General features: G+C 37.6%; 1 protein-coding gene across 3 annotated transcripts in view; it reads right to left on the bottom strand.

Moving 5' to 3' along the window:
- The window catches only part of ATP2B1 (ATPase plasma membrane Ca2+ transporting 1), a 32,736-nt gene extending 9,203 nt beyond the window's left edge, over positions 1-23,533 (bottom strand). The window contains exons 1-17 of one of the 3 annotated variants that reach the window (XM_026049745.1): positions 23,016-23,467; positions 18,491-18,688; positions 17,545-17,799; positions 17,335-17,460; positions 16,808-16,951; positions 13,902-13,940; positions 13,374-13,535; positions 11,681-11,895; positions 10,111-10,353; positions 8,407-8,648; positions 5,803-6,040; positions 4,677-4,856; positions 4,503-4,590; positions 4,062-4,168; positions 959-1,150; positions 546-759; positions 215-426 (exon numbers count right to left, since the gene is read on the bottom strand). In XM_026049745.1, the coding sequence (XP_025905530.1) occupies positions 215-426; positions 546-759; positions 959-1,150; positions 4,062-4,168; positions 4,503-4,590; positions 4,677-4,856; positions 5,803-6,040; positions 8,407-8,648; positions 10,111-10,353; positions 11,681-11,895; positions 13,374-13,535; positions 13,902-13,940; positions 16,808-16,951; positions 17,335-17,460; positions 17,545-17,799; positions 18,491-18,688; positions 23,016-23,220 (3,060 nt within the window). In that variant the 5' untranslated portion in view covers positions 23,221-23,467. Of the gene's footprint in view, positions 1-214; positions 427-545; positions 760-958; positions 1,151-4,061; positions 4,169-4,502; positions 4,591-4,676; positions 4,857-5,802; positions 6,041-8,406; positions 8,649-10,110; positions 10,354-11,680; positions 11,896-13,373; positions 13,536-13,901; positions 13,941-16,807; positions 16,952-17,334; positions 17,461-17,544; positions 17,800-18,490; positions 18,689-23,015 lie in introns of all 3 variants that reach the window. The other 2 variants (XM_026049743.1, XM_026049744.1) reach the window with 2 other exon arrangements.
- Positions 23,534-23,816: the final 283 nt, after the last annotated feature.

Raw genomic sequence — 23,816 nt, forward strand, 5'->3', positions numbered from 1 at the left:
TCTACACTTCAATTCTTGCGGCGTGCAAAAGAGGCCTTACTTACCAGAAGGCTATTTTGAGCTATTTCTAGTGTTTGACATTGAAGCCTTTTTGCCGTTACAGAAATGAAACATGGGGTGGGTTAGTACTTTGGGGGTAAGCAAGCACAGCAGCACATGAAGCAGAGCCCTCACCTGCCTCCCCACCCCGAGCCGCAGCCCTTCAGTTACTGACCTGCACAACAAAGGTCCCCAGAACAATCGTACAGAAGATTGCATTGTTAAAGATGCCTTCAAAAACATTCCTTTCACCATGAATTTTTCGGGCATTTATTTCATTAAAAAGCTGCATCATCACAAATGTATTAAATACAATGGTATAGTGCTCTGAAGGAGGAGCATGAAGAGGTGCATTTCTTCCACTATCGATGTCAAAAATTTTCTCACCTGTATATAGGAGACATTTCTTAGCAGTTCAACTGGTAAGATTTTATACACACATGGACAGAACAGTGATCTCTATCACAGCTACTGTCACAATACTATAAAAGCTTCCTTATTCTTACCAGCAAACAGGAGTGTAAAGACCACTACGAGTTGGTAGAATGCATGACCCAAAATATTCTTCATCATTGTACGAGAAATCAAAGGTTTGTTTCTACCGTAAGGCTTCCGCAACAGGAGGGCTTCAGTGGGCGGTTCTGTCGCCAGGGCGAGGGAAGCTAATGTGTCCATTATGAGATTTACCCACAGCATCTGCACGGCTTTAAGTGGAGAATCCTGTAACGATAGATAATAAATTCTTCAACGTGAGTCAATAAACTGCAGCTATTAAAGGCATTTTTTAAACAACATGGACATATTTGGCACAGTATTATGTTCTCTGGGCTAGTATTTAACTGAATGCTTGAATTCAAGAGTTAATCAGTGAAGGCAATTCCAACCTTTACTAGCTACACACTCCACCACCAATACATACTTGTGTTATGCAAGCTCCTGTGAAAGCAACGATTACAGCTACTACATTGACTGTGAGCTGGAACTGAAGAAACTTGGAGATACTGTCATAGACGTTTCGTCCCCACATAACTGCTTTAACAATACTTGTGAAGTTATCATCTGTAAGGATAATATCCGAAGCTTCTTTAGCTACATCTGTTCCAGCAATACCCTGGTAGAAAAAGAAAGAAGAACAGCGTGGAATATTAGGGGATGCACTGACTTACGTAGCAGAAGCTATCACACTGGCTACGTGACTGTTCCCTGCTACACAAGGATATACAGTTCCTTGCTAACGTGGCATACTTTAAATCCAGACTGATGAATCAAACACAATATAGAAAGACTGGTGTCAGCCTTACAGCCAACGTGACGAGTCTGCTCTGTTCTTAAAATCTTGAAGACCTATAGGCAATGAGACTCACTACAAAACAGAAGCAAACTGAGGAACATCACTTGACATCAAGCAGATCAAAATACTAACAGTTCTGAGGACATTAAAGCAAAGTTAAAATCCAGTTATGTTCAAGAGGAGGAGAGAGTTTCAAGAAGTCCCGAGCTAGCCTCCTCTTAGCTTTATTTGAAGAATCAACACATATCAAGATTACACAGTTTAAAAAGCCCACAGTACCAAGTTCAAAATTTAGAGAAAAGGAGGCAGCTCAAGGGGTAACCAACTAGTAGCTTGTTAATAAACACAAGTTAGCAGAATTCTGAAGGGAAGCACTAGCTACAAATAGGTTACAGAACATTTTAAGACTCCCTATAAAAACCTAGCTCCTTGTGGGGCTGTTTCTGGGGTTCATCTTTTTAAAACAGGTTTTAAATCTCCAGGAATCCAAGTTGAGAAGTCAAGTTAAGCTGTATATCCTATAAAGCAAGCGGCAGCAGTAAACGCGGGCCGAGGAGAGCAGGAGGGCCCTGGGCTCGCGCGCGCGCCGACGCCAGGTGGAGCAGCGCGGCCGCGGCCCCGGCCCGGCCGCCCACTGCAGCCAGCGCAAGGGCGCGATGTCACTCACATCTTCAAACGCTTTGGAAACTACCAAGCGCAGACTGTGCACACCACCGGTAAGCTTTTAAACACTCATAGCCTCCTAAGGTATCTAAACAGTTTAACTTCTGCATTATGTCTAACACATACCTCTCTAGGATTGCTTTTTGAAATACTGGAAGCAAACTGTTTCATTTCAATAACAAATGCAATGATTTTTATTCTTGATTATTTTGCTAAGAAAGAGTTGCCTGCACAGCTAGGTGTACAACTCAAAAAGGTGTCCTTAAGCCATCTACTATATGCTATTTATTTTAAGTGTTAATTAGATAAGCAGTTAAAGAGCTTCTTACACAGATAAACATAGATGACACCTGCAGGAAGCACCCATGTTCTGGAAAATGAAAATAAATATTCCCTTGCAGTGCCGACTACAGAAGCTATTGAAAACCAGAAAAACAAACAGTCATTACAGTCCAGAGAACATTTCATGTGTAGCTGTCAAATCTGTAAGTTAGGCTTTTGAAAACTGCTCCCTGCAAGTGGCATGAAAGCTCTTCTTTCCCTTATTTTTTCACTCCAAGAAAAGCATCTGAGTCAGCACATCTGTATGCACTCCAAGAGTGAGAACGATCTTTGCTTTTGTTTTAAAAAAAAAATCCTTGCTAAAATGTCTTAAAAGAGTGACCTGTTGGCAACCTCTTACATATCTTCTCACCTGAGGGCTGAGGAGGAATCTTAAAGCAGGAGTAAATTCAGAAAGTCTATCTTAAATGCATAAAAAGAGAAGAAAAGCAAAGTCCGCATACTTCAGACATGCCTCCACCTAGTATTAACACTTGAAAACGGTTTGCTTTAATTGATAAGATCAATCTGTTTCAAGTAAAAGTATGCCAGGCACTAACTATCACTTATTCCAGGAATCTGCATATCATAGGAATCCAATATTGGTAGTTTTATTTTCATAGGCATTTTAAACCAGATTTGAGTAAAAACATCTTAGTCTGGTTTACAAACTAGATGTTTAAAGTGATCAGGTTTTCTAAGGAAATTTCTATAGCTGTTGTTTGCCAAATGCTAGCTGAAAAAGTATGAAATAGAAGATGATCTTGTCTGCAGAATACAGAATGAAGCAAAGACATTTCTTAAAATAAAAACATAAAAAATAAATAAAATAAAAATAAAATAAAAGGCCATATCAAAAAAGATAATCATTATCTGGAAGGGAATTGAAGTTTTGTCCCCTTCATTCCTTAAGGTCAGACCAGAAAGCACAAAGTGATAATAAGATTCCCATAATTGCTATACACTGTGCAGGACATTATAATAAATTAATGCTTAACACAGTGATGATTAACACAAGGTAAGCTTAGAATATGCAGTTCTGTCACTAGCCACTAATTTTCCATAGGCCCTGTCTAACAGCTGAATTAGGCTACTGTTTCAAAGCTTGCTTGAGAATTTTGAGGAAGCCAAATAAGAACCACACAGGCAAATGAAAGCCCTAGACTTGTCATAAAACACTTTATTTCAAACTTGTACTGGGAATGTTCCTTAGAACAGCCTTCAAAAAAAAATTTAAACATCAAATAGTAGTCTCCGTAATGATAATCTCCCCATCTCATTATCTAATGGAAGATGGACAAATGTATCCCATGAAAGTCTTGTATGCAAGTCTTACTGAAAGTCAACACAAAATGCTATTTACCATAAACAGTCATTTTGCCATATGTTGTGCAGCTCTCATTACTGAAATTTTAAGTCCACAGTAATAGTACAGCATTGCTACACTTTGCAACAAACTTTTCTATAATAAGATTTTGATTTGCAACTGACTGAGCATCAACGAGGTTACGCTTTATTCAGTCAACATCACCATCAACATTTTTCACCGAATAAAGACACAATTAAATTGAAAGACTGAGGAGGGAGAGTGCAGTGAAAAGTGAGAGGAATGCTGACTCAATTACATTAATTTAGTTGCGTATCAGGCAACTAGAAACGTAAGGCAGTTCAGTTTTCTCAAAAGTGATTTGATAAGGTGGTTTAGCAAAGTAGGGATTAAAATACTGAAGATTATGAAAAGTCATACCATAGCAAATCCAACATCTGCCTTCTTCAGTGCTGGACCATCATTGGTACCATCACCAGTCACTGCCACAACTTGCCTCTGTTCAAAGATCGTGCTGTCAATTATACCTAAAATGCAATAACATCTCAGTGTTATAGTTCAATATTGACAACATAGCACAGACTAAAGCTAAGGGAAAAAAAACCAAAAAAACCCAGTTTCATCTTCTTCAGAGTCACGAAGCAATCACAACAGATAGTTTAAGTTGGTTTCATTTCTTAAGTAATAAACACTGTTTGGCAAGTGATGACTCCCTCATGGACATTTCTCACTGCTAATGATCATGGCTATATTCTAGGAAAAGAATCTTATGCAGAACCTCAAATAAGAATGGATACTTTATATAATTAGTTTTAAGAGAGCAAAACCATCAGTTTAGTGTTTTTGAAAGAGGATATTTACCTTTTACTAGCGTGTGTTTGTCAGTGGGAGATGATCTTGCAAGAACACGAAGCTTTGGCCAAATTTTATCTATTCGCTCTTGTTCTATCTGCAAAAACAGCAATTGTTAAATTTTGCAGTTAGGAGCCTGAATAAAATATCTAACCTTCTGCTTTCAGTAGTCAATATACTTGCCTCTCCTTTTTCATTGCGTATTCTCCTATTAAAGTCTTTGCCTTCTAAACACAGAAAGTCTTCACCAGGATTCAGAATACCACATTTCAATGCAATAGCACGAGCAGTATTAATGTTATCACCAGTGACCATACGCACAGTTATGCCGGCACGTTGACATTTTTTTATTGCATCAGGTACCTATATGCAGAATAAATAAATAAATAAATAAAAATATTCTAAGCTTACGGATGGTACATTAGCTAAGTAAATCTAGACATGTGAACGTAAGGAAGCTTTTTTGTCTCAAACATGATAGTCTTATTTTCAGGTATTCTATAACAAACAGTACCAACATCAACCAAACAAACATCAACATAGATGGTGGAATATGAGTTAAGTAGCTTACCTTAATCCTTCTGAAAACCCACAAACTGGTATTCTGAAAAGTTTGTTGCTTCTCTTTCCCACTCCCTCTCCCCCACCCTCCCCTTAAAAAAAAAAAAAAAAAATCAAATAATGCAACGCTAGAAAATAATCATACGTTAGACTGCAATATTTAAAGGTTGTTGTACATTTACACCATGAAGTTCTGGCTTCTCATTTATGATTATGAGAAAATAAGGAAGCAGTTTTTAGCCTCTGACTTTTAGTGTGAAGTCATACTAACAAGGATTAGAGGCCCACCTACACGCAGCATAAAGCTTTCACTGTTTTTAAGATATACTGCCCTCCAAGTCCTCAACTGCAAGCCAAAGTCCTTCCCTTTAGGTGACAATTGTTCTTCCCTTTCACTCCCCATGAAAAGCTGTCAGCAAGTAAAATGGCTAATATTATCCTCAACAACAGTCTTTGTATTTCTAGCAGTAAAAAAACGAAGCTATTCCAGCTACTCAGGATGCTGCTTAGTAAGCGTCTTAAGTCATTAGTTTGTACAGAGCTTCAGTAACCCGGCATAAGTGACGTTAAGAAGTTTTAATCTGCTTTTATAGCTCCACTAACTCCCCTCCCCCTCAAGAAATTAGATTTTCATTAACTGTGCTTTAGACTTACAACTGCAATTCAGTTCCTTGCATTCCCTACATGATGAACAACATGAACCAACATCTGTTTAACAGTCTCCCCACAGCTTAGTCAGTAACCCTACCTCAGGTCTCACAGGATCCTCAATCCCAACAACAGCAATGCATGTCAGACCAGTAACAATATCATTTTCGTTGTCCCATTCTGGCTCAGGTTCCCCCGCTGGGAAGTCTCTGAATGCCAGACAGATGGTTCTGAGTCCTTCTGAAGCCATAGGCTCTATTACCGTTTTTACAATATCATCACGGTCCCTAGGTCTGAATGCCTTTGGTTCTCCATTAGCACTCAGGATTTTGAAGCACCTGAAAAAAAAAAAGGAAAAAGGTTTAAGTAGCTACCAGATTTTTTGTTGTGGTTTTTTTTTTGTGGAAAACAGCTTATTGGTTAAACCCAGTTAATTTTTCCATGAATTTCATTTTCAGTGAACTCTCTAAAAAAAGAAAAAACCAATAACAGCAGATCCAAGGTAATCTTCTGCATATGCACTTAATCGTTTCATAATTGCAAAACAGTCCAGCTGTAGAACATTAACTGAGTGGGTGGATCATCCTATGATGAAAAAAATGCCCAGTGAAATTTAAGAGACAAGTATTACTCACCTCCCAGAAATATCAATTTCCCTATTGCCTGTTAACAGATTTTAACATCTGTGCTTGCTAAGTTAGTCAATTCAGCCTCAAGATCAACCACATAATCCCACCTTGTTAACTGTTGCACAAATCTCACAAGTACAATATGTTTCCTAGTACAAGAAGTGCAGTGCTTACATAGCTATAAGTACTGACAGCAATCTCTGGCACTATGATGAACCAATGCTTTCCTTAAAGTAGTAAAGCTTGCACAAAAAAAAAAAAAGTCTAGCTTTTATAACCCCAGAGGATATGTTGGCATGAAGTTCTTAAAACACACTAAAAAAAGAAAAAATACTTAATCTGATTCTAAGCAGTTTTATAAGCAAGATTTGAGACTAACATTCCTGTATGCGCTACATTTTTTTCCTATTGCAGATACCACTGCTTTCACAGCAAGCATATGTGCTGCATCAGTATTGCTGCCATAAGCATGACACTGCCAGGGAATTTGAACAATGAATTTTGTTTTGTCCATCTGTGTCCTTAGAAAAGTTCTTCCACAAAAAGAGCATTTACTTGGAAAACACTGTTTTGACACTTAAAGATACTCAGCCATACAGTATAATCTGCTAGACAACTGCTATTAAAGTTCTAGTCAAAGGGTTTGAATTCTCAGATGCAATAGCCTATTAAAAGTTTTCACTTCAGTCTGGAAACGAAGATGAAGCAGGACCTTAATTAAGAGTTTGTAATTTTTATTGTAACTGAAATTTGAAGTCTATCCTAATTTCTCAATTTAGGTCATCTGTTCACATGTCAGCTAGCATCCACTCAGGATATCCCATATTAACTCCAATTATTGGACTCTATGTATGAAATCAGGGATGAATTCAAAGCATTATAAGATGAATAAATGGACGCCAATAAGCTTTATGTAGATTTAACTGAAACTTGCTTCAAATATTTGATTCAAAACTTTTAGATAAAAGAAAAATCTTTTCTGTATCAAAAAAACAGCATTTATTTTAGGTTTACCGTTATCAGCAATGCATGCACTTTCAATGCTCAATAATAAAGTCATAGATGTGGTGGTAAGGAATGGCTAGTCCAGTTGGCAAACCATGTTACAAGCTCTGAGATTCATTTCATGCACTGAACACGTTTTGTGTAAAGAAAATGGCTAATGCTGCTAATATGTTTTTCCTAGTCGGTACATAGTTTTAAGAAGTTTTAGAGTTTCAACTACTCCAAGAGCATCCAAATTTCATCTTAAGTGCATCTGTGCTTAACACTGCACATTAAGACAAACAGTCTTAAAACAGACTGGTCACAGCTATTTGCTGTGACCAAGAAACAAGAAAACAAGATGCAGGTAGGTATGATTTCTCTCCTCACCTGATTAGAAACTGCCAAATCCTTCTTAACACCGAAGATAGGACTGCTGGGAAAGACTTCTCCCCTAAAATTTAATATCTCTAGAAAACCTCTATAGTGATAGAGGGGCAGATTTATAAGGAAACTACTTACTTTCTCACATTAAAAATAGTAAGTTTCTCAGCTGGTCAAGTTCAATGCTTTATTAAAATGATGACGCTTGGCACTGATTTGCACTGCCTTTTGAAGCTGAAGGTAGTCTGTGTTCAGAGACACTATTCAAAGGCATGAGCCCTTCCTGGAGTTTGACCATACCAGCTGTTGAGAATTCACAGACATGGGTCCGCGTTTTCACTAACCACACCTAAAGCTGAAGCAGAACAATTCACAGATACTTTCCCCTATCAAAATAGTTTAAAGCAATGACCTGCTATACTTTTAAAAGTTTTGTTTATTTTTAGAGGGGTGAGGAGTGTCTGTGGAATGAAGACAATTCAAATGCTACTTGCCCACTTTCCTGCAGAATGTAGAACCACTGAGGGAGAGAAACCAGGGAGCTTCCAGCTACAGAAAAGGTATTGGGACTGGTATACTTCGTATGAACAAGGCAAAAACTTTATATCTTTACCAAATACTTTTTTTTTTCTTTAATCAGTGTCTCTTCAGCTACCACAACATTTAAGTAAGTTAAAGTGCCGCAGTATGACAGTAGTTGCTCTTACTTTTTAAGAACTATCTCAGAGGCACCTTTACTGAATATCCGGAAACTGCCATCAGAGTTTTTTAACACAGTACTCATAGATTTTCTAACAGAGTTGAAGGTGTATACTTTGTATAAATCCTCTTCTGGTATCTCATTTCTTACATCCTGATAATCACGTTTTAAATCCAAGAGCAACCCCAGCAAGGCACATTCAGTTTTATTTCCAACATGACGTGGTAGGCCACCTTCTTTTTCAGGAGGCTGTAAAAAGAACAAGAATCTTTGTTGGCTAAGAGGTAAAGTTATCAAACACTGAAGAACAATATCTAGAAAATGTGGAAGTCAAAGCTTAGTTCTTTGCAATGATTAATCTGTAAATTCCCATGAGTCATGAGCCAAAGTCATAGTGTTGGCTTTTAAAACAACTTCTGCACCTGTTTAGGCTTACAATTTGTCACCATTTGTCACAGACTCAAAATTGCCCATTAAGCTTGTATCAAATCCCAAAATGACCTTTCTAAAAGGCATTTTCCATAGCTCAAGATATCTAACAGAACCACTCAAGTGTAATAGATCCTTCAGTAATTTTGCAATGCAAAAGCATGGGTAAGTTTGAGAAAACTGAACATAGTAAATGGCTTTGTTTCTGCTAAATTAAGGCATTTTCTCCTCTAACAGTTCTTTTCTGATGATTTAGATCATGACCATATCACCTGTTAGTCTTCTACTGAATAAAGCAAGTGTAAGCTTCTTAAGTTCTGTTTTCCAAGCCATGGCCTATTTTGACTCTTTTCTTAAGTCTCTCCAATTTCCAGGCTTTTAGAAGCCATCACCACAACTCGTTCTTGTTTCAGTAATGTGAAACATGCTCTTTCTAGCAGTACATATGTTTCCGTATTTCTCTTAATATACTTGAGCTTTTGCAGCTGCTACATTGCGGTTTGTGGGGGAAAAAACGGGCAGAAGCACTTATTCAGCCTAACACTTCTTCAAGTATCTTGATCACAACTTCATTAAGGCCAAGAAAGTCATCTATGTTGCAAACCACGCATTTAGCTGTGCTGAATACTCATGGAATGGCAAGGAAGCTATGTTTTGAGTTGCAGAAAATACGATGCACGCAAAGGAGAAATTAAGGTATTGGTCATACACCTCTCATAGGGATTGGTGCAGAGCTTGATACAGTATTAAGGTGTCCACTATTTATAATGGACATAATGCAGTCCACCCTATTTATTCCAAAATATTTTTGAAGGCTCGTTAAGTTATGACCAAATGTGGATAGAATTCTATAATCTATAGACACATGGAAATATTATCTGAAATAAAAACCCAGAGGCACTATCTGCACTTGAAGTTTCTCATTACATTCCAGACAAGATTAGGCTACTCTCAGTTCTGCACTGAAGCTGCACCCAGATTAAGCTAAGATGCTCTCCAAGTAAGCATCTCCTCCCTATAAAACAAATTTAGACACAACTATGAAATGAATTTATCTTTTTTATAAGAAATGTAGCTTCCTGAGATCTTTTGAATCACCAAATGAAAACAATTTTATAGAAGCCAAGCTTAAGTTTAGTTCCAAATAAACTTTTGAGCAATTTACAGCAGATGCAAAATTTTTTGCACTTAAAATTAGCAACTGCCTATAATATGGCCAACAATTTGGATTCTCCGAGGAATATATTTAGATGAATTCTTTAAAACGAGGAAATCCACTTACCAGAATTTTGGAAGTATAAGCACAGTTAACAGAAATTCCCGTCACAAGATAAGCCATAGTTTTCTCTGGAATAGCTTCTGGTTCTGGAATTTTTTTATAATGTTTTTCATTGATGTAGGCTTGGACCACTGTCATTCTGTTCATGGTCAATGTTCCAGTTTTATCTGAGCAAATAGCTGTCGCATTACCCATTGTTTCACATGCATCCAGATGTCTCACCAAGTTATTATCTTTCATCATTTTCTAAAAAGACAAAAGCAGTCAAAAGGAGTCAACTACAGTCAAAAATTTTACTTCAGAAATTCTCATTTAGGATGTTAAGTTTTAGACTGCATTGTCAGAATACACACAGCTTTTAACTTATGTAGCAACTCACCAAGTAAGAATCTGTAACCTATTCTCTAAGTATTTCTCCAAGGTTTTTCATGTTACAATAAGCTACATTTTGAGCAAATTTTCCAGAAAGTCTTAATCTCCCACATCTACATGTCAATCAAAATGAAACTACTAATATTACTCAGGCTATTATAGGGAAGTAGTTTTTGATAGTCTTTAGAAGTGGAGCAGAGGTGCAGATTGATTGCTTTATCAATCTGAGCTGGAACTTACTTAAACGGCAGAAGCTCCATTTGGTGCCTGAAGTCCACTGTTTTTCCTCTTAGAAGAAAAGGCCAAATAGGCTGTACCACACACCTACCAGAGTCTACAGAGAATATACACTGGTACCACATGATACATATTTCATATATGCTACAGTCAAACTTAACATCAAATACAAACTGAAGTCCTAGTGTTTCTGCTAAGAGAGTGAACACTGCACAAGTTTCACAAGCCTAACATTGCTTAAAAGTCTTTAACTAATGTGCTTGGATTTTAGCCTTGAAGAGATTAAGTTTAAACACCACAACAGGAAAGCCACTACAAGCTAGTACTGTAAATTAGGAAGTTTTTAGAACAGAGCATACACAGCCATGTCTATACAATGACATTTCAAAATGCTTCAGGGTGCCGAAGCACAAAGAAGTGTCAGAGGACAAAGCACAGGGGCTTAAAAAACATGCTCTGTAATAAATGGCATGTTATGTTCTGCAAAATTCAGAAATAGAACGAGAAGCTGTTCTCAGCCTTTGTCGACTAAAAATTAAAAAAAAAAATAGTAATTGCTCATTTAACATACTAGATGAAAGCTCAGATTTACAGGAGTTTGCATTATGTACAAGTTCTAATACATCTATTTATTATAAACAAATGCTACGCTAACATCATCACACTGTATTAGAGGATAAACACACCTTACATCTTTAAAAAATGATGAATCCAAATGGCAAAACCATCATCTTTAGTTGGTGACAATAGGCTGTCACTGTTTATGGTGTTTAGTCTAGCACGAATTCTGAGATTAAGAAAAATACTGTGGTGCATTTTTTGACCAGCTAAGCGAAGAAAGAAAAGCAAGCCTCCCTCAATCTGTTAGAAACAAGCTGCTTCTGGTGCTCCTTCCAACTGAGAATTTAGAGCTGATGAATCCACCTAACTACTTTTAAAGTCTGTTCCCCTCCCGTTCACTTACCTTAACAGAGTAAGCCAGGGATATAGTGACTGCAAGTGGAAGACCTTCTGGTACTGCCACCACCAAGACTGTAACTCCAATAATGAAAAACTTCACAAAGTACTGAATATAAATTGGTGTACATTCAGCAAGCCACGGTCGCTTCTGAACCCAGAAGGTATCGATCACAAAATATAGCACAAGGATAATGACTGTGATTGCAGACATCAATAAACCTTATTAAAAGAGAATAAACCATTTTCAGATGTCATCTTAAAGATTTGTCAATCCAAATTCTAGATAAGTCAACTGCAAAGATTTCTGCCTTTATGGAACTTAGTTTACAGCTACAATTCTAAACAGGCAAGTCAGGATGCAGGGGGTAGTGCAGAGCAATTCCGACTTCACCAAAAAAAGCAAAACAAAAATGTTTTAACTTAATTGAAAAGTTTAGGTCCAAATGTAAACAAAAAAAATAGTATATATCAATCAGAATGATTACTGAACAAGTTTTGATATTGGTGCGTTATTCCTCTTTGAATAATGCATTATTCACTCCACTTACTAGGGAGGATTGAATATTTAGTACGGAAGATAGGCACAGTGTTTGGAAATAGCTGGAGAGGTAAATAGGAGAAACTACTGCTAGCAAGCTCGGTGGCACGTGTAAGACACCACGGGGGAGTAATGAAGGAAAACAGGCTTGGCTGGAAATAGAGGAACAGGAGTCACTGAGCTGTCAGTTCTTCACAGAAAAATACTCCAGTGAGGCACAACCCAAAGAAGCAGGACAGAAAAAACGCATGCATGAAGTTGATGATTAACATTAAGAGTGTGTAGGAAATTAAGAGGGGTCAAAAGGTACAAAAAGAACAGCAAAGGTTCTTACTTATGAAACAAAAAACAACAACAGCACTGAAGATAACTTACACTAAACACATCATGGAGCTAAAGTTAATTTTTTTTGCTTTTTCCTCAACTCCACAACTGTGTTACAATATGTTTGCTGAAGCCAGCATTTTTTAGGTCTACATGACCTCCTGATGTCCCTTCTAGAAGAAAAAGCCTGAAACACCAGAATGAAACCTCTACACGGTAGGCAATATAGCCTAGAACTTAGTCTCAGTGATTCTTGAGCACTGGATTACGCTGCCGTCTTAGTTTGTCGTCAATGAGCGACCGTTATCAAATATTTTGACAGATAGCTGCAAAGCTGGCTGATAGAGAATATGACATAAGTGAAAAAATAAGAAAAGCAGTAAAACTGCTATTTACCAGTGGGACATATTTAAGTTACAAGTCCTAAGCCTCTGGAAATGTCAGAGAGAACCTTTCTCTAGTACTTTTTTTCCACATAAGTTAATTTATAGTTTTCTAGGTGAATCATTAAGTGATTACCTTTCTAAAGATAACTCTGGGCAACTGCTATGAACGTTATGAAGTTGTAAAGTTCTGTCCTGCCAGATTCTAAATTGTGAGTCTAACTCAAGAAAAAAAGATCAAAAATAGCAAACAAAAAAAATCTACATAATGAGAAGGGATGAGAAGCCATCAGCATAGGTTGTGCATGAACCAAAATTGCAAACGTTAGTATTTCACACTTGAAATGGTCTAACTGTTTCAGGCCAGCTACTCAAGTAATCCCCCTATGAGCTCTTTATGTTCCAACTTTATTCAGCTGTGACATCAGACAAAGAGCAATATCAAATCATACCCGCTTTGCCAATCTGAACTGCGAGCTTTGTAAGTTTGCCTTGGAGAACAGACTTTTCCTTCTTTGGCAAATTTGCTCTCTTCTTGTCTTTCTCATCTCCATCTCCTCCATCTTCACTCTTCAATGGCTGCATTTCCATGGCTGCACCATCCTGAGCTTTAGCTACAAATAGTGAGCAAGTAAAGTTTAGACATTCTGAAATCCCTTTAATAAATGGTACTTAAAAAGCTTGATAATCCCAGTTTCCACTAAGTATGGTATTCTGGTACCTTCCATCCAGTGATTCCCTAACATGCCTGAATATTTAAACAAGATAGCATCAAAATCATTCCTACCTATTTCCATAGTATCCACTTGAGACTCTCATGTACCTTTAGGTAACAGTTTTTAGCAGATTCACTTGTGCTACCATTAGCACAAACATTTTGGACTTAATTACAGAGTAATCATCTTTCATATGAAAATATATGTTGTATATTCTCTTGGAAAATAAGGACTTTAAGAAGAAAGCACAGAAACTGCATTTACCTTTATTACGGTTCTCAACAGCTCCATCCTGCTTTTTACCTGTCAGAGTGGAGAGAGAGGAACAAGTTACATTTTAAATCAGCCATGCAAAGTCTATTTCTATGTTTAGGATTATCAAAATAATAATAAAAGAGATGCATTTCATATTTATCTGAAACACTGCAGACAGAGGTTGAACATGACTTCAAATATAAGTCAGCACTACTATTTAGTACATTAGGCAGCAAGAGGGAGCTCACATCAGTTCTTTGGACTTCAGTTTTCCCTTAGAAGACTCCCTGCAGTATTATATTATTACAATTAAATATGCATAGACATTCACAGGGGACTAGGTGGAAACAGAGCAGAAAGCCTGGCCTGACCAGATTGTTGCCCCATTGAAAAATGTTCAGAAGGAAGGTGACTGCAAAGGGCAGCAGTTTACCTCCAAGGAAAACATTTAAAAGGTTTGCCTAAACTTTTTCTAGAAAAGGCATTTGCTATGTTAAAGTCTCCTTTGTTGTTCTTCCAGCTCTTAACAAATTTATCTGATTACTACTATAATTAACTGTGAGATCTCATTTCCAGAAGCAATACTTTTGTACAACACTGCAAAAGCTACTGTAGTATAAAATATTTATAAATCCACACCAAAGCTTAATGGAGGCACAGCCCTGGATTACTGGATCTGTGCTAACCCTATTTACGCAAGCATCAAGATAATCTGCTGGCAACACACCAACATTAGAGCAGTAACGGAGGAGTTCAAGTTCATGATAAAATATTGCTCCTACTTCTGTTCAGAAATGAAGTTCAGCAAAAGATCATGATGGAAACGAAAATGATGAATAATGATTCATGAATAAAGAGTTAAATATAACTGAAAGAATGATGCATCATAGGCAGAGGGAGTCACTACCTTTTTTGCCTGGATTTTCATGTTAACAGGTATTAGACATTACGTCATCTAGAGATAACATGTCAGCTCTTCTCAAAACAAGAGAAAGAAAAGGTTACAGTAACTACTTGTAATAACATGAAATGAAAACAGGAAGCGGAGGATCTTGAACAAAAACCACAAGTTGCAGCCTCACTACTAAGTATCTGACATAAGTAATTCTGATGCATTACTCACTGATAAGTAATGACATCAATTATGGCTTCTGTATAATCTCCACACATAAGAGACTCCCTCCAGCATCCTCAGAATAGCTGAGGAGAAAAACATGTTTGTCTTCCCTGCAAGATGTCACTTCACTCAGTTTAAGACGTCATTGTGATCTGTTAACTTAATATTTGTTCTCCTCCAGTTCTTCTGTCTTTCCTATCACAATAAAATTCTATACTTAAGATACTTCTAACTCCCTTTATCTACATATGCTTTCACTCTGAACCAAGGCACATTTAGACAACTAAAAATAACCACTTTAATCTCCTTAACATTCACAGAGAAGCCAATTTAGTTTAAGATTCTCCTTGGTAAAATTCAGGTTATCAGGCTTCCAACTTGAGCAAAAGAGGAAGTTGTCCATCCCAGGAGAAAAGTATTCAGGCACTAGAACACAAAAAATACCATCTTCCAAAAATATTTTTTCGTATAGAATAACATACAGTGAGAGATCTATGATCTTTCTCATATCTCCTGTAACAGATGGAATATTGCTTGCTTCTTCCTGACTCCGTAAGAAAAAAAGAAACTGTTCTACACAAATAGCACAGTGTTGCAATCCAACTTTTGCTGTTCTCTATGCCGCTTGAGCTTGAACCTCTCAACTATAAACTGGAAATAAGTTTCAAGGAGGACTAAAATTTAAGTATTTATGGATTAAGCCAACGTTCTGCACAGAGAGAGCACATCAACAACCTCCAAAAGCTGAAAAGCATAGTGATTCCTAAACACATTTCTCTGTGGCTTTACTGTTCCTGGTACTCTGATAAAGGAGTATATTTTTCTATCAGGAGTCCTACTAGGCTTGGTCTCATCCAGCAGACCTCACAACAGTTTCTGCAAGAATCTTGCTCTGACGATGTTCTGTCCAGACCATGGACAGAAGCTCTAGTAAGCTCTGCTAGCTCTAGTAAGAGCTAGCATCAAAGCATTACTAGTTAACTTTACTAAGCTTTGATTCTTACAAAGATGGGATAAAGGCTATGACCTAGAAAAATGACCTTGTAATGCTGGTTACTGATCAAGCCTCTCAAATTAAGGAAGATATCCCATTCCGCACCTCACAGGGAGGCTCTAAAATTCTGTATGGCAGAAACTCTTCCCCTCCACCCCAGGCTCCCAAAAAGCATTTGGAGGAAAAGCTTACTAGGTTTTTGTCTTATATAAATCAGAGCATTGAAAGTTTCAACTCTGGATGAAAAGTGCTGGCAGGAAGGGACTGTCTTTCACCAAAACAGGTCATATTTACATTTAAGTTATACACAAACCAAGCACTGTGTTATCAATAGTCAATCTGTTCCCCTTCAAGTGGTACATTTGCCATAGAAGAGCTCACTATGCAGGACATTTCCCATCTGTTAAAAGCAGAACTAGATCCTTATTAGTCTTAATCATTAGTAATAAAATGTTTGCCATAAGCAAGTATTTGCTATGAAGCATGGATGCTTGTAGAAGTTGCACCCAATAGCACCATCATAATTTACATGCTACAAGGCTAGTTAAGAGTTATAAACTTTTCAACCTATAATTGATCAATTAATAACTGAAATTTAATTAGAAATCCAAATGACAACAGTTATTAACAGTAGTATACACTGTCAGGTTACTGGATCAATTCGCATATGAAACACATATAAAGTACGAGGTTTTAAGAAGTTTTTTGGTAAGTCTTCTGGCTCTGGATAACTAAAACACTTTTACATCCAGTAATGTTTGCTTCCCATCCCACCTCTGAACCCTTTAAGATTATAATGCCTACTTTTCTTGTCCTTCTTCTCTTTTTCCTTCTCCTTCTCCTCTTCATCTCCTCCAGCCCCAAGTAAGGTAAAGATGATTCCAGTCTGAGAGTTCACACCTACAGCAGTAACTACCATTCTTCCAGAGCCTTCCATCACATGTGTACCTGAAAGATTGCATCAGGTTTTCCACTGAAACTTCAACAGTTGTACTGCAGAGTATAAAGTAAACAGCTTTTTTAATATGAAGTTTGAGAACCTGTAAGATCGTGCAAAAGTTACTGCATTTTCCAACAGATTTAACTGCCAAAATTATCTGGAAAATTGAGGAGGAAAAAAAAAAAGGGCAACTATACACTGTACAAGCAAGAATTTTTGTGAGTTTTAAGGTCAGATCACTTTGATGGAGTCTCGTGCTACTTGTATTATGGTTTCCGGATACTTCTAGAACTCAACACTAATAAGTCCAGTTTGATAGATTTTAACCTCAAAACTTCAAGCAACCCCCCAAATCTATCAATTTCTTCCAGAATTTTCAAATGTCACACACCTGAAAGCAGCATAGGATCTCTGTCCAAAGATTTCTTAACATGGTCGGATTCTCCAGTCAGTGAGCTTTCATCAATTTTGAGGTCATTGCCTTGGATGAGTACGCCATCAGCTGGTAAGAGATCACCTAAAACAGATCATTAGAGTGGTTAACTTCAGTTCCTTACTAGGAAAAAATAAAACATTTAACTGTTTAACTTAATCTATTTACCATATTTCACTTGTGCAATATCTCCAACGATTATGTCAGCAACTGGTATTTGAATGACTTGGCCACCTCTGATGACTGTGAATTTCTGTTCTTGTTCAATTCGGCTCTGTAGTCCCCGAAATTGTTTCTCTTTACTCCAGTCGTTGAAAGCTGTTACTAATACCACACAAACTACAGATAGGAGGATTGCTGCTCCTTCAATCCAGCCTGTTTCCCCTTCCTCCTCCTCTTCACCAACATTCACTGATCCACATACTGTAGAACACAGATTTTAGATGTAAGTTAACATAAAAAAAAACTTCATAAAACAAAATATTAGCCAAAGAGAACATGACATAACTAGCTAGACTACTTTACACCTTTGATTTAGTTTCAGGGGTAATCACAAAGCTAGAGAATCTGAAAGTTAGAAGTGTGTGAGCTGTATCATGTAGAATTTTTACCCCTTTTTCTCTGAACACAAGAGAAGTTGATAAAGAAAGCTACCCAGACCTTATTATCTAGTCATCAATGGCACAAAAAGGCTGGTCTAGAAAACTAGTTATCCAGTTTTACAAAGGAAAATTTACAATATACTGATTCTCCACAAAAAGTACAAATTATAAATGGCTAAATATTTTTGAGGCAAAGCTACAACATTCGCAGAGAAACTGAACTGAATCTAAGACAATTTACTGTTTCTGCTGCTTTTACCTCACTATATAAATAGTGGGTACTGAGTAAATTTTTTTTGGGGGGTCAGAAACAGCCTGAATAATGATCTGGGAAATCTCAAGTTGCTATTTTAAGGTAAGTAAGGGTTTTAGTAATATTCTATCAATAAGGAACAATAAACTCCTTTTTCAGACTTGCTGCCTCCATCAGATTTACAGGATAGCCGTGTTAGACCAAGAAAAATCAGCAGCATGATATATGTAGAGAGCTACTTTTTAAAACATATACTTACATGCTTCATTCCCTCCTGGAGGCTGGTAAAAAGAAAGGCCCAAGGATACTATGGCTGCGATTTCTAATATAATTAGTGTAACATCCTGTAGTGCTTCCCATACTAACTGAAGAAATGTTTTTGGCTTTTTAGGAGGTATAAAGTTCTTCCCAAACACTGCTTCTCTCCTTTCTATATCTGCTGGATTTCCACTTAAACCTATTTAATAAGAAGACAAAGTTAGTGATGCTTGTTTGTCTTTCACCTTCACATCAGAAGTGATTAAAATCTCCCATTCATGAAGCAGAACCAACTTCACAGAAGAATACTTATATTTAATACCCAAAAGCTATACATTAAACAATCATGTAGCACCCTCAACCAATTCTACTGCAGCAAATAACTATTTAATAAATCACATCTTGCCAAAGTAAACTAAACTGAAGGTCCACCCACTTGCACATAGTATGACACAGCAACAGGCACAGCAAGAGGCACAGCTCAGTACAAAGTAAACAGGTCTGCGAGGCAAGATTATCAGTACAGTTATTACTGTAGAGTCTGAGCAGCAGCCAGATCACAGCCCGGGAAGCCAACTCTGGCACCCACTGCAGGCATGTGTGTTCAGAATAGCATCCTAGGGAGTCTCCAATTAATGCAGCAGTTATCACAAGCCTGGTGAAGCTCCCCAGGCCCGGGTGGTGACAGGCAGCTATGGCAGCTGCTGCCGCATCCTCCACCTGCGCAGCAGCTGCCGCTTGTTCTGAAGCTTCGCTCTCTTCAGACCTTCCCTCATATTTCGCACTGTGGAGCAGATCCCTTATGGTTTGTCTCCATAACTTTGTACCAATCTTATCATTTGGTGCTTATCTTTAAGAATCCTCTCACTGCCTCAACTGGCAGGAGCTTAGGAAGTCTGGCAGCAGGAGTCACAGGCCTTCTCTGGAAGGCATCACGCTGCAGGAGTACGCTAAGCCCTTGAAGATAAAGGAATATGAAGCATATTTGGTACAAGACCGTTCAATGAACGCCTGCTCTAAGCACCTCCTGTTTATTTTTTCAGCAGTTTCTAGCTATCTTAACACTATTTCATATTTTAACAGCCAGCACTTCTAAAAGCAAAGTGGCCACAGTTCTTGCTATGTGCCAGCCAGAGGTCCAGTTACTTCAACCTTTCTGTCCCACAAAGGTTATGATCAGTACTAATTTAAAGACTAGGTAATGAACAAGAATCACGACCATTGCAACTGGTTTTCATAATGAAAGAGTGGCATTTCTGAATTAATGGACATATCTCTGACAGACATTTCCTTAAAGCATCACATGATACAACAAAACACTTGGCAAAACCTGCTGAAATGTGACTCACTTTTAAACACTAAAAAATAAATAATTGCTTAACTGAAAAGCAAAATGCTTAGAATATTTCAACATCAAAAAAATACTCATAGCATAGATGCTAGAACTTGTTTTAGCATTCATAGATTCATAGCTCTAAAGGCTCAACAAAAAGGAGCATTTTTACTGTTTTGCTATACACATTTCTTTCTTGAAGTCTAAGCTTTGAGATGCTTCCTTTTTCTCTCAAACTCTAAAAAGGAGCACAGCAAGACAGTAATTCAGAATTAAATTGTATTATAGGATCTAGAGAAGCTCAGGACAGGTTGATCATCACAAAAGGCCACAATATATTTCTATTGTATATCCAAAGTCCTCTATATAACCCTTCCGAAATAGCAGAGTTGGGAACACACAACAACAGAGTTGCAGAATTCCCATGACACCATTTTCTTCCTTTCTTCAAAGGGTACCAGGAAGCAGAACATCAGAAGAACACAGAGAAAGCTTGTGGAGAAAGGAAAATAGCTTCTAACCAATTGAAATTCAAAGCATTACCAAAACCACATAAAATATTAGTAAATAAGCCCGGCCAAGAAAAAAGCATTTCAATTTTGAATATCTGCATTAAGCAATTGTGTACAATTACTGAGCTTGCTACATCTACCATGTGTCTAGTAATTTCACTTCATAACAGACAGGCCTGAGGTCTGACTACTACATTGTATTGTTCATTATACATTGTAACGATGACATATATGTGATTTAGTTGATGCTTTGTCTAGAAAAATATTTATTGTAAATCTAGAATTAGATACTACTACAGAATCAAGATGATGTAGGTCTGTGGAAATACTGCTGTTTTGGTGGTGCCTCTCTCAAGAACATAGGGGGGAATTTTACTATTTTTGATATTTGTGAACAATTGCATTTGTACACATTGATACAGGCATACATTTGTACATGTAAAGAACATGACAAATCTATTAAATACTAAGCAGTAAAGTCTGCTCAGAATGTCTTTTCTAGTAGTTCTGGTAAAGGATATTTCCCATTTTGAGGTGGGTAGATTTGATCCACCTCTAGGCTGAGGTGGATCACCTCTAGGCTGAGGTGCATGCTGCCTTGCGCTGTTAGTTGCTGTGAAGCAACAAATGGCACAAGGAGTTCTCAGCCCATGCTCGGTATCTCCGGGCTGTCCTTCTCCTGTGAAGCCACTCGCAGTTACGCAAGTCAACATCTTGTGTCACACAAAGAGCCTCCGAGTAGGAAGCCGCCTAGTCCTTCTTTGCAGATTTACACAGAAATTCCAACAAACTAGAACTCCTACAATACTGAGCTGTCTTCATAGTCCTGCATAGATTTTCTCTATTGGAAATTGCTCCATTTGCATTCTTACAACTTGAATTTGACAATAAAGAGACCTAGTATTACTCCTAGAAAGACTCCACACTCTGTAATAGCTCCAGAAGAATCCACAGCAACTTTATCATATAAGGGAGAAGCTGCTGTCTAAAAATTCACCACCTTTATAGAAGCCATGGTCTGTTTTCCATAACCCATCTTTCTTAACCTTTTAGAGCAAATTATCAAGTCTGACTGCTGAGTCTGTTGCACTTATGAGCTAGTCTCACACCTCAAAATTATGCCCTTTTATCAGGCTTGTCATTGCACTGTAATATAATCATCACTTAAATGCATGTAAATGTCAAATCCTTTTTCAAAGGAAAGGCTCTGACCGCACAATTTTCAGTGCACAAGCCGGAGCCCTGCTGCAGGAACAGGTCATCTGGTTAGTCTAGTTTCAAGTACCTTTACACATTCTTCAGTCTCATCTGCTAACATGGTTGCTAAAATTCAGCAGTGTGAATTCTGCATGTTCCTAGGTATTTTGTGCCTGGTGTATCAAGGCATACATCCTTGCAGTAACAGCAGTCCTTGAGCAGAAACCTTGTAGACTACTTAGAAACAACCTAACCTCAGTTTCTGTTTGCAGAAAAGTACATCTCTTTCATCACCAAAATTCTGCATTATTTATGTTTTAACTTTTCTTCAGACTAGTTCTGGACTAATACCATGCACTGGACACTCACTAACAGGTCACACTTAATAGCTGATCTCCTAGAGAAATCTTCCTCTTCAGAAAGAGGAATCCAGTCCACATAATGACACTATTGCATGATGTATCATCTCAGTGGGGAAATCGGGGCTCCAAAAGCAACCTGGGACAAAACTCCTAAATGTAGATGCACCAAAAAGTGCCTTCAGCCATTAACAGGCTGCTCTTGACACAAGGAGACAAACCTTTATGTAGCATTTAAGCCTAGAAAGCAATAGCTTTCCAGGATTAAAACAACAGGTACCACACTGACAGCCACATCAAGTGCACTAGTAACAGTTACATGAGCACTTAAATACTGACACACCACAACACACCAAAATCTTGATTTTGGATCTTCACAATTACTATCAACCGCTTGAGTTACTATTAAACTTGAGTTATTAATGTTACATAACCATATGCAAGAAATGATTGTAAAAGTCGATCGCCATAGCTCAGATAGTGTTAAGTGACATGAATCTGTATTTTAGTGATAGCTTTCAGCTGGAGCACAACAATGCAAGATTAACAGATCTTGAAGAAAAGTGCTGGCAGTTTGTGTGGCTAATTTGGCTACTTCTTACTGAACAGACCTCTTCAGTAAGAAGCATTACCTCTTAGTGCTTAAAGCTGTATTTGAAATAGAAAGGTTAGAAAACAGATGTCTCCAATTTTAAAAAACTGCTGTATTAAAGAATGTAAGAAGAATTCACAAGTATTAATAAGCCTACACATAACTATCAAAATCTTCTAGTTTATGATAGCATGATCATATGAGCTCATCACAGGACTCATATTCTCACACTAAATTGCACACTGCCATATTGCATTGCTATGAACCTCCTCCCCATCAAAAAAGTTGCTTCGAAAGTGTAACTTTGCCACTAATCCAAAACAGCACATGTAATTAGACCAGCTGGAAACCCTTGCTTATACATCATGCGCTGAACTATCATTCTGCCTTAGAGGAGTAAGAAGCAGTATTTTATTATAATAATTAAATCACTTCAATACCTTTATAAACCTTGCAGCAGAAAAGAATTAGCTTGCTTGACTAAAGTTTTTTGAAATAGAATTTCTTTAACATCAGCCTGAAAATTGACTTACCTTCATTTGGGGAAGTTTTCAATCTTGAACAGATGCCATTTACATCTCCATAACATTCTTGGATTTTATGCAGTGCATCTGTAGCTCGAAGTTCCATAAGAGAACGGAGCTCTGAAAGAGTGACTCCAAAATCTCCATGATTAGCTTCTTTAACAGCATTTTTTACACCACTATATGCAACCGAGTTGTTTGCCATATCACCCATGATGCGTGCAGTCTTTAGTGTAGAAAGTTTCCAGTAAGGAATAAGATTTCAATTCAAAATATTTCCAAAAGGAAAATAAATCCTTTGAGTATGAAGACAGTCAGGAGAGCAGACACATCACCCAAGTAAAAGACCCCTTCTGGAGAGGTATCTTTGATGTTGTCCCATGGCGAGTTCTTTTCCCAAGCCAAATGGCATGTACAGTCTAGGAAAATAAATAAATATACATTCAGTTACATATCAACTACAGTAAGTCAATCCTATGACTTGTATTGAAGTTACAGAACAAATTTCTGCTTAAGGACAAACTCTTTATATTTCTTATAATAGTTTCAGTACACACTTAGTTGGCAGAGTGACAAGGTATGAAACTGATATTTGCAGTCTCAAAAGCCCCTACATTATCATTCTTCCTTAAATCATTAACTTCTTATAACAGCTGTTGCCTCTAAGTCTTGAATTTTGCTTGGGACATCCATACGGATCATCATGAACAGGAAATCTTTAAGAGCACCAGGAAGCAAACCATCCCGAGGGAAATGGCGTTCGGAACATTCGGCACCGATGGATGTCTCATGGGGCACAATTACACGGAA

Source organism: Nothoprocta perdicaria, unplaced genomic scaffold (assembly GCF_003342845.1).
Source record: "Nothoprocta perdicaria isolate Ctin4 unplaced genomic scaffold, notPer1 scaffold_61, whole genome shotgun sequence".
NCBI classification, from domain to species: Eukaryota; Metazoa; Chordata; class Aves; order Tinamiformes; family Tinamidae; genus Nothoprocta; species Nothoprocta perdicaria.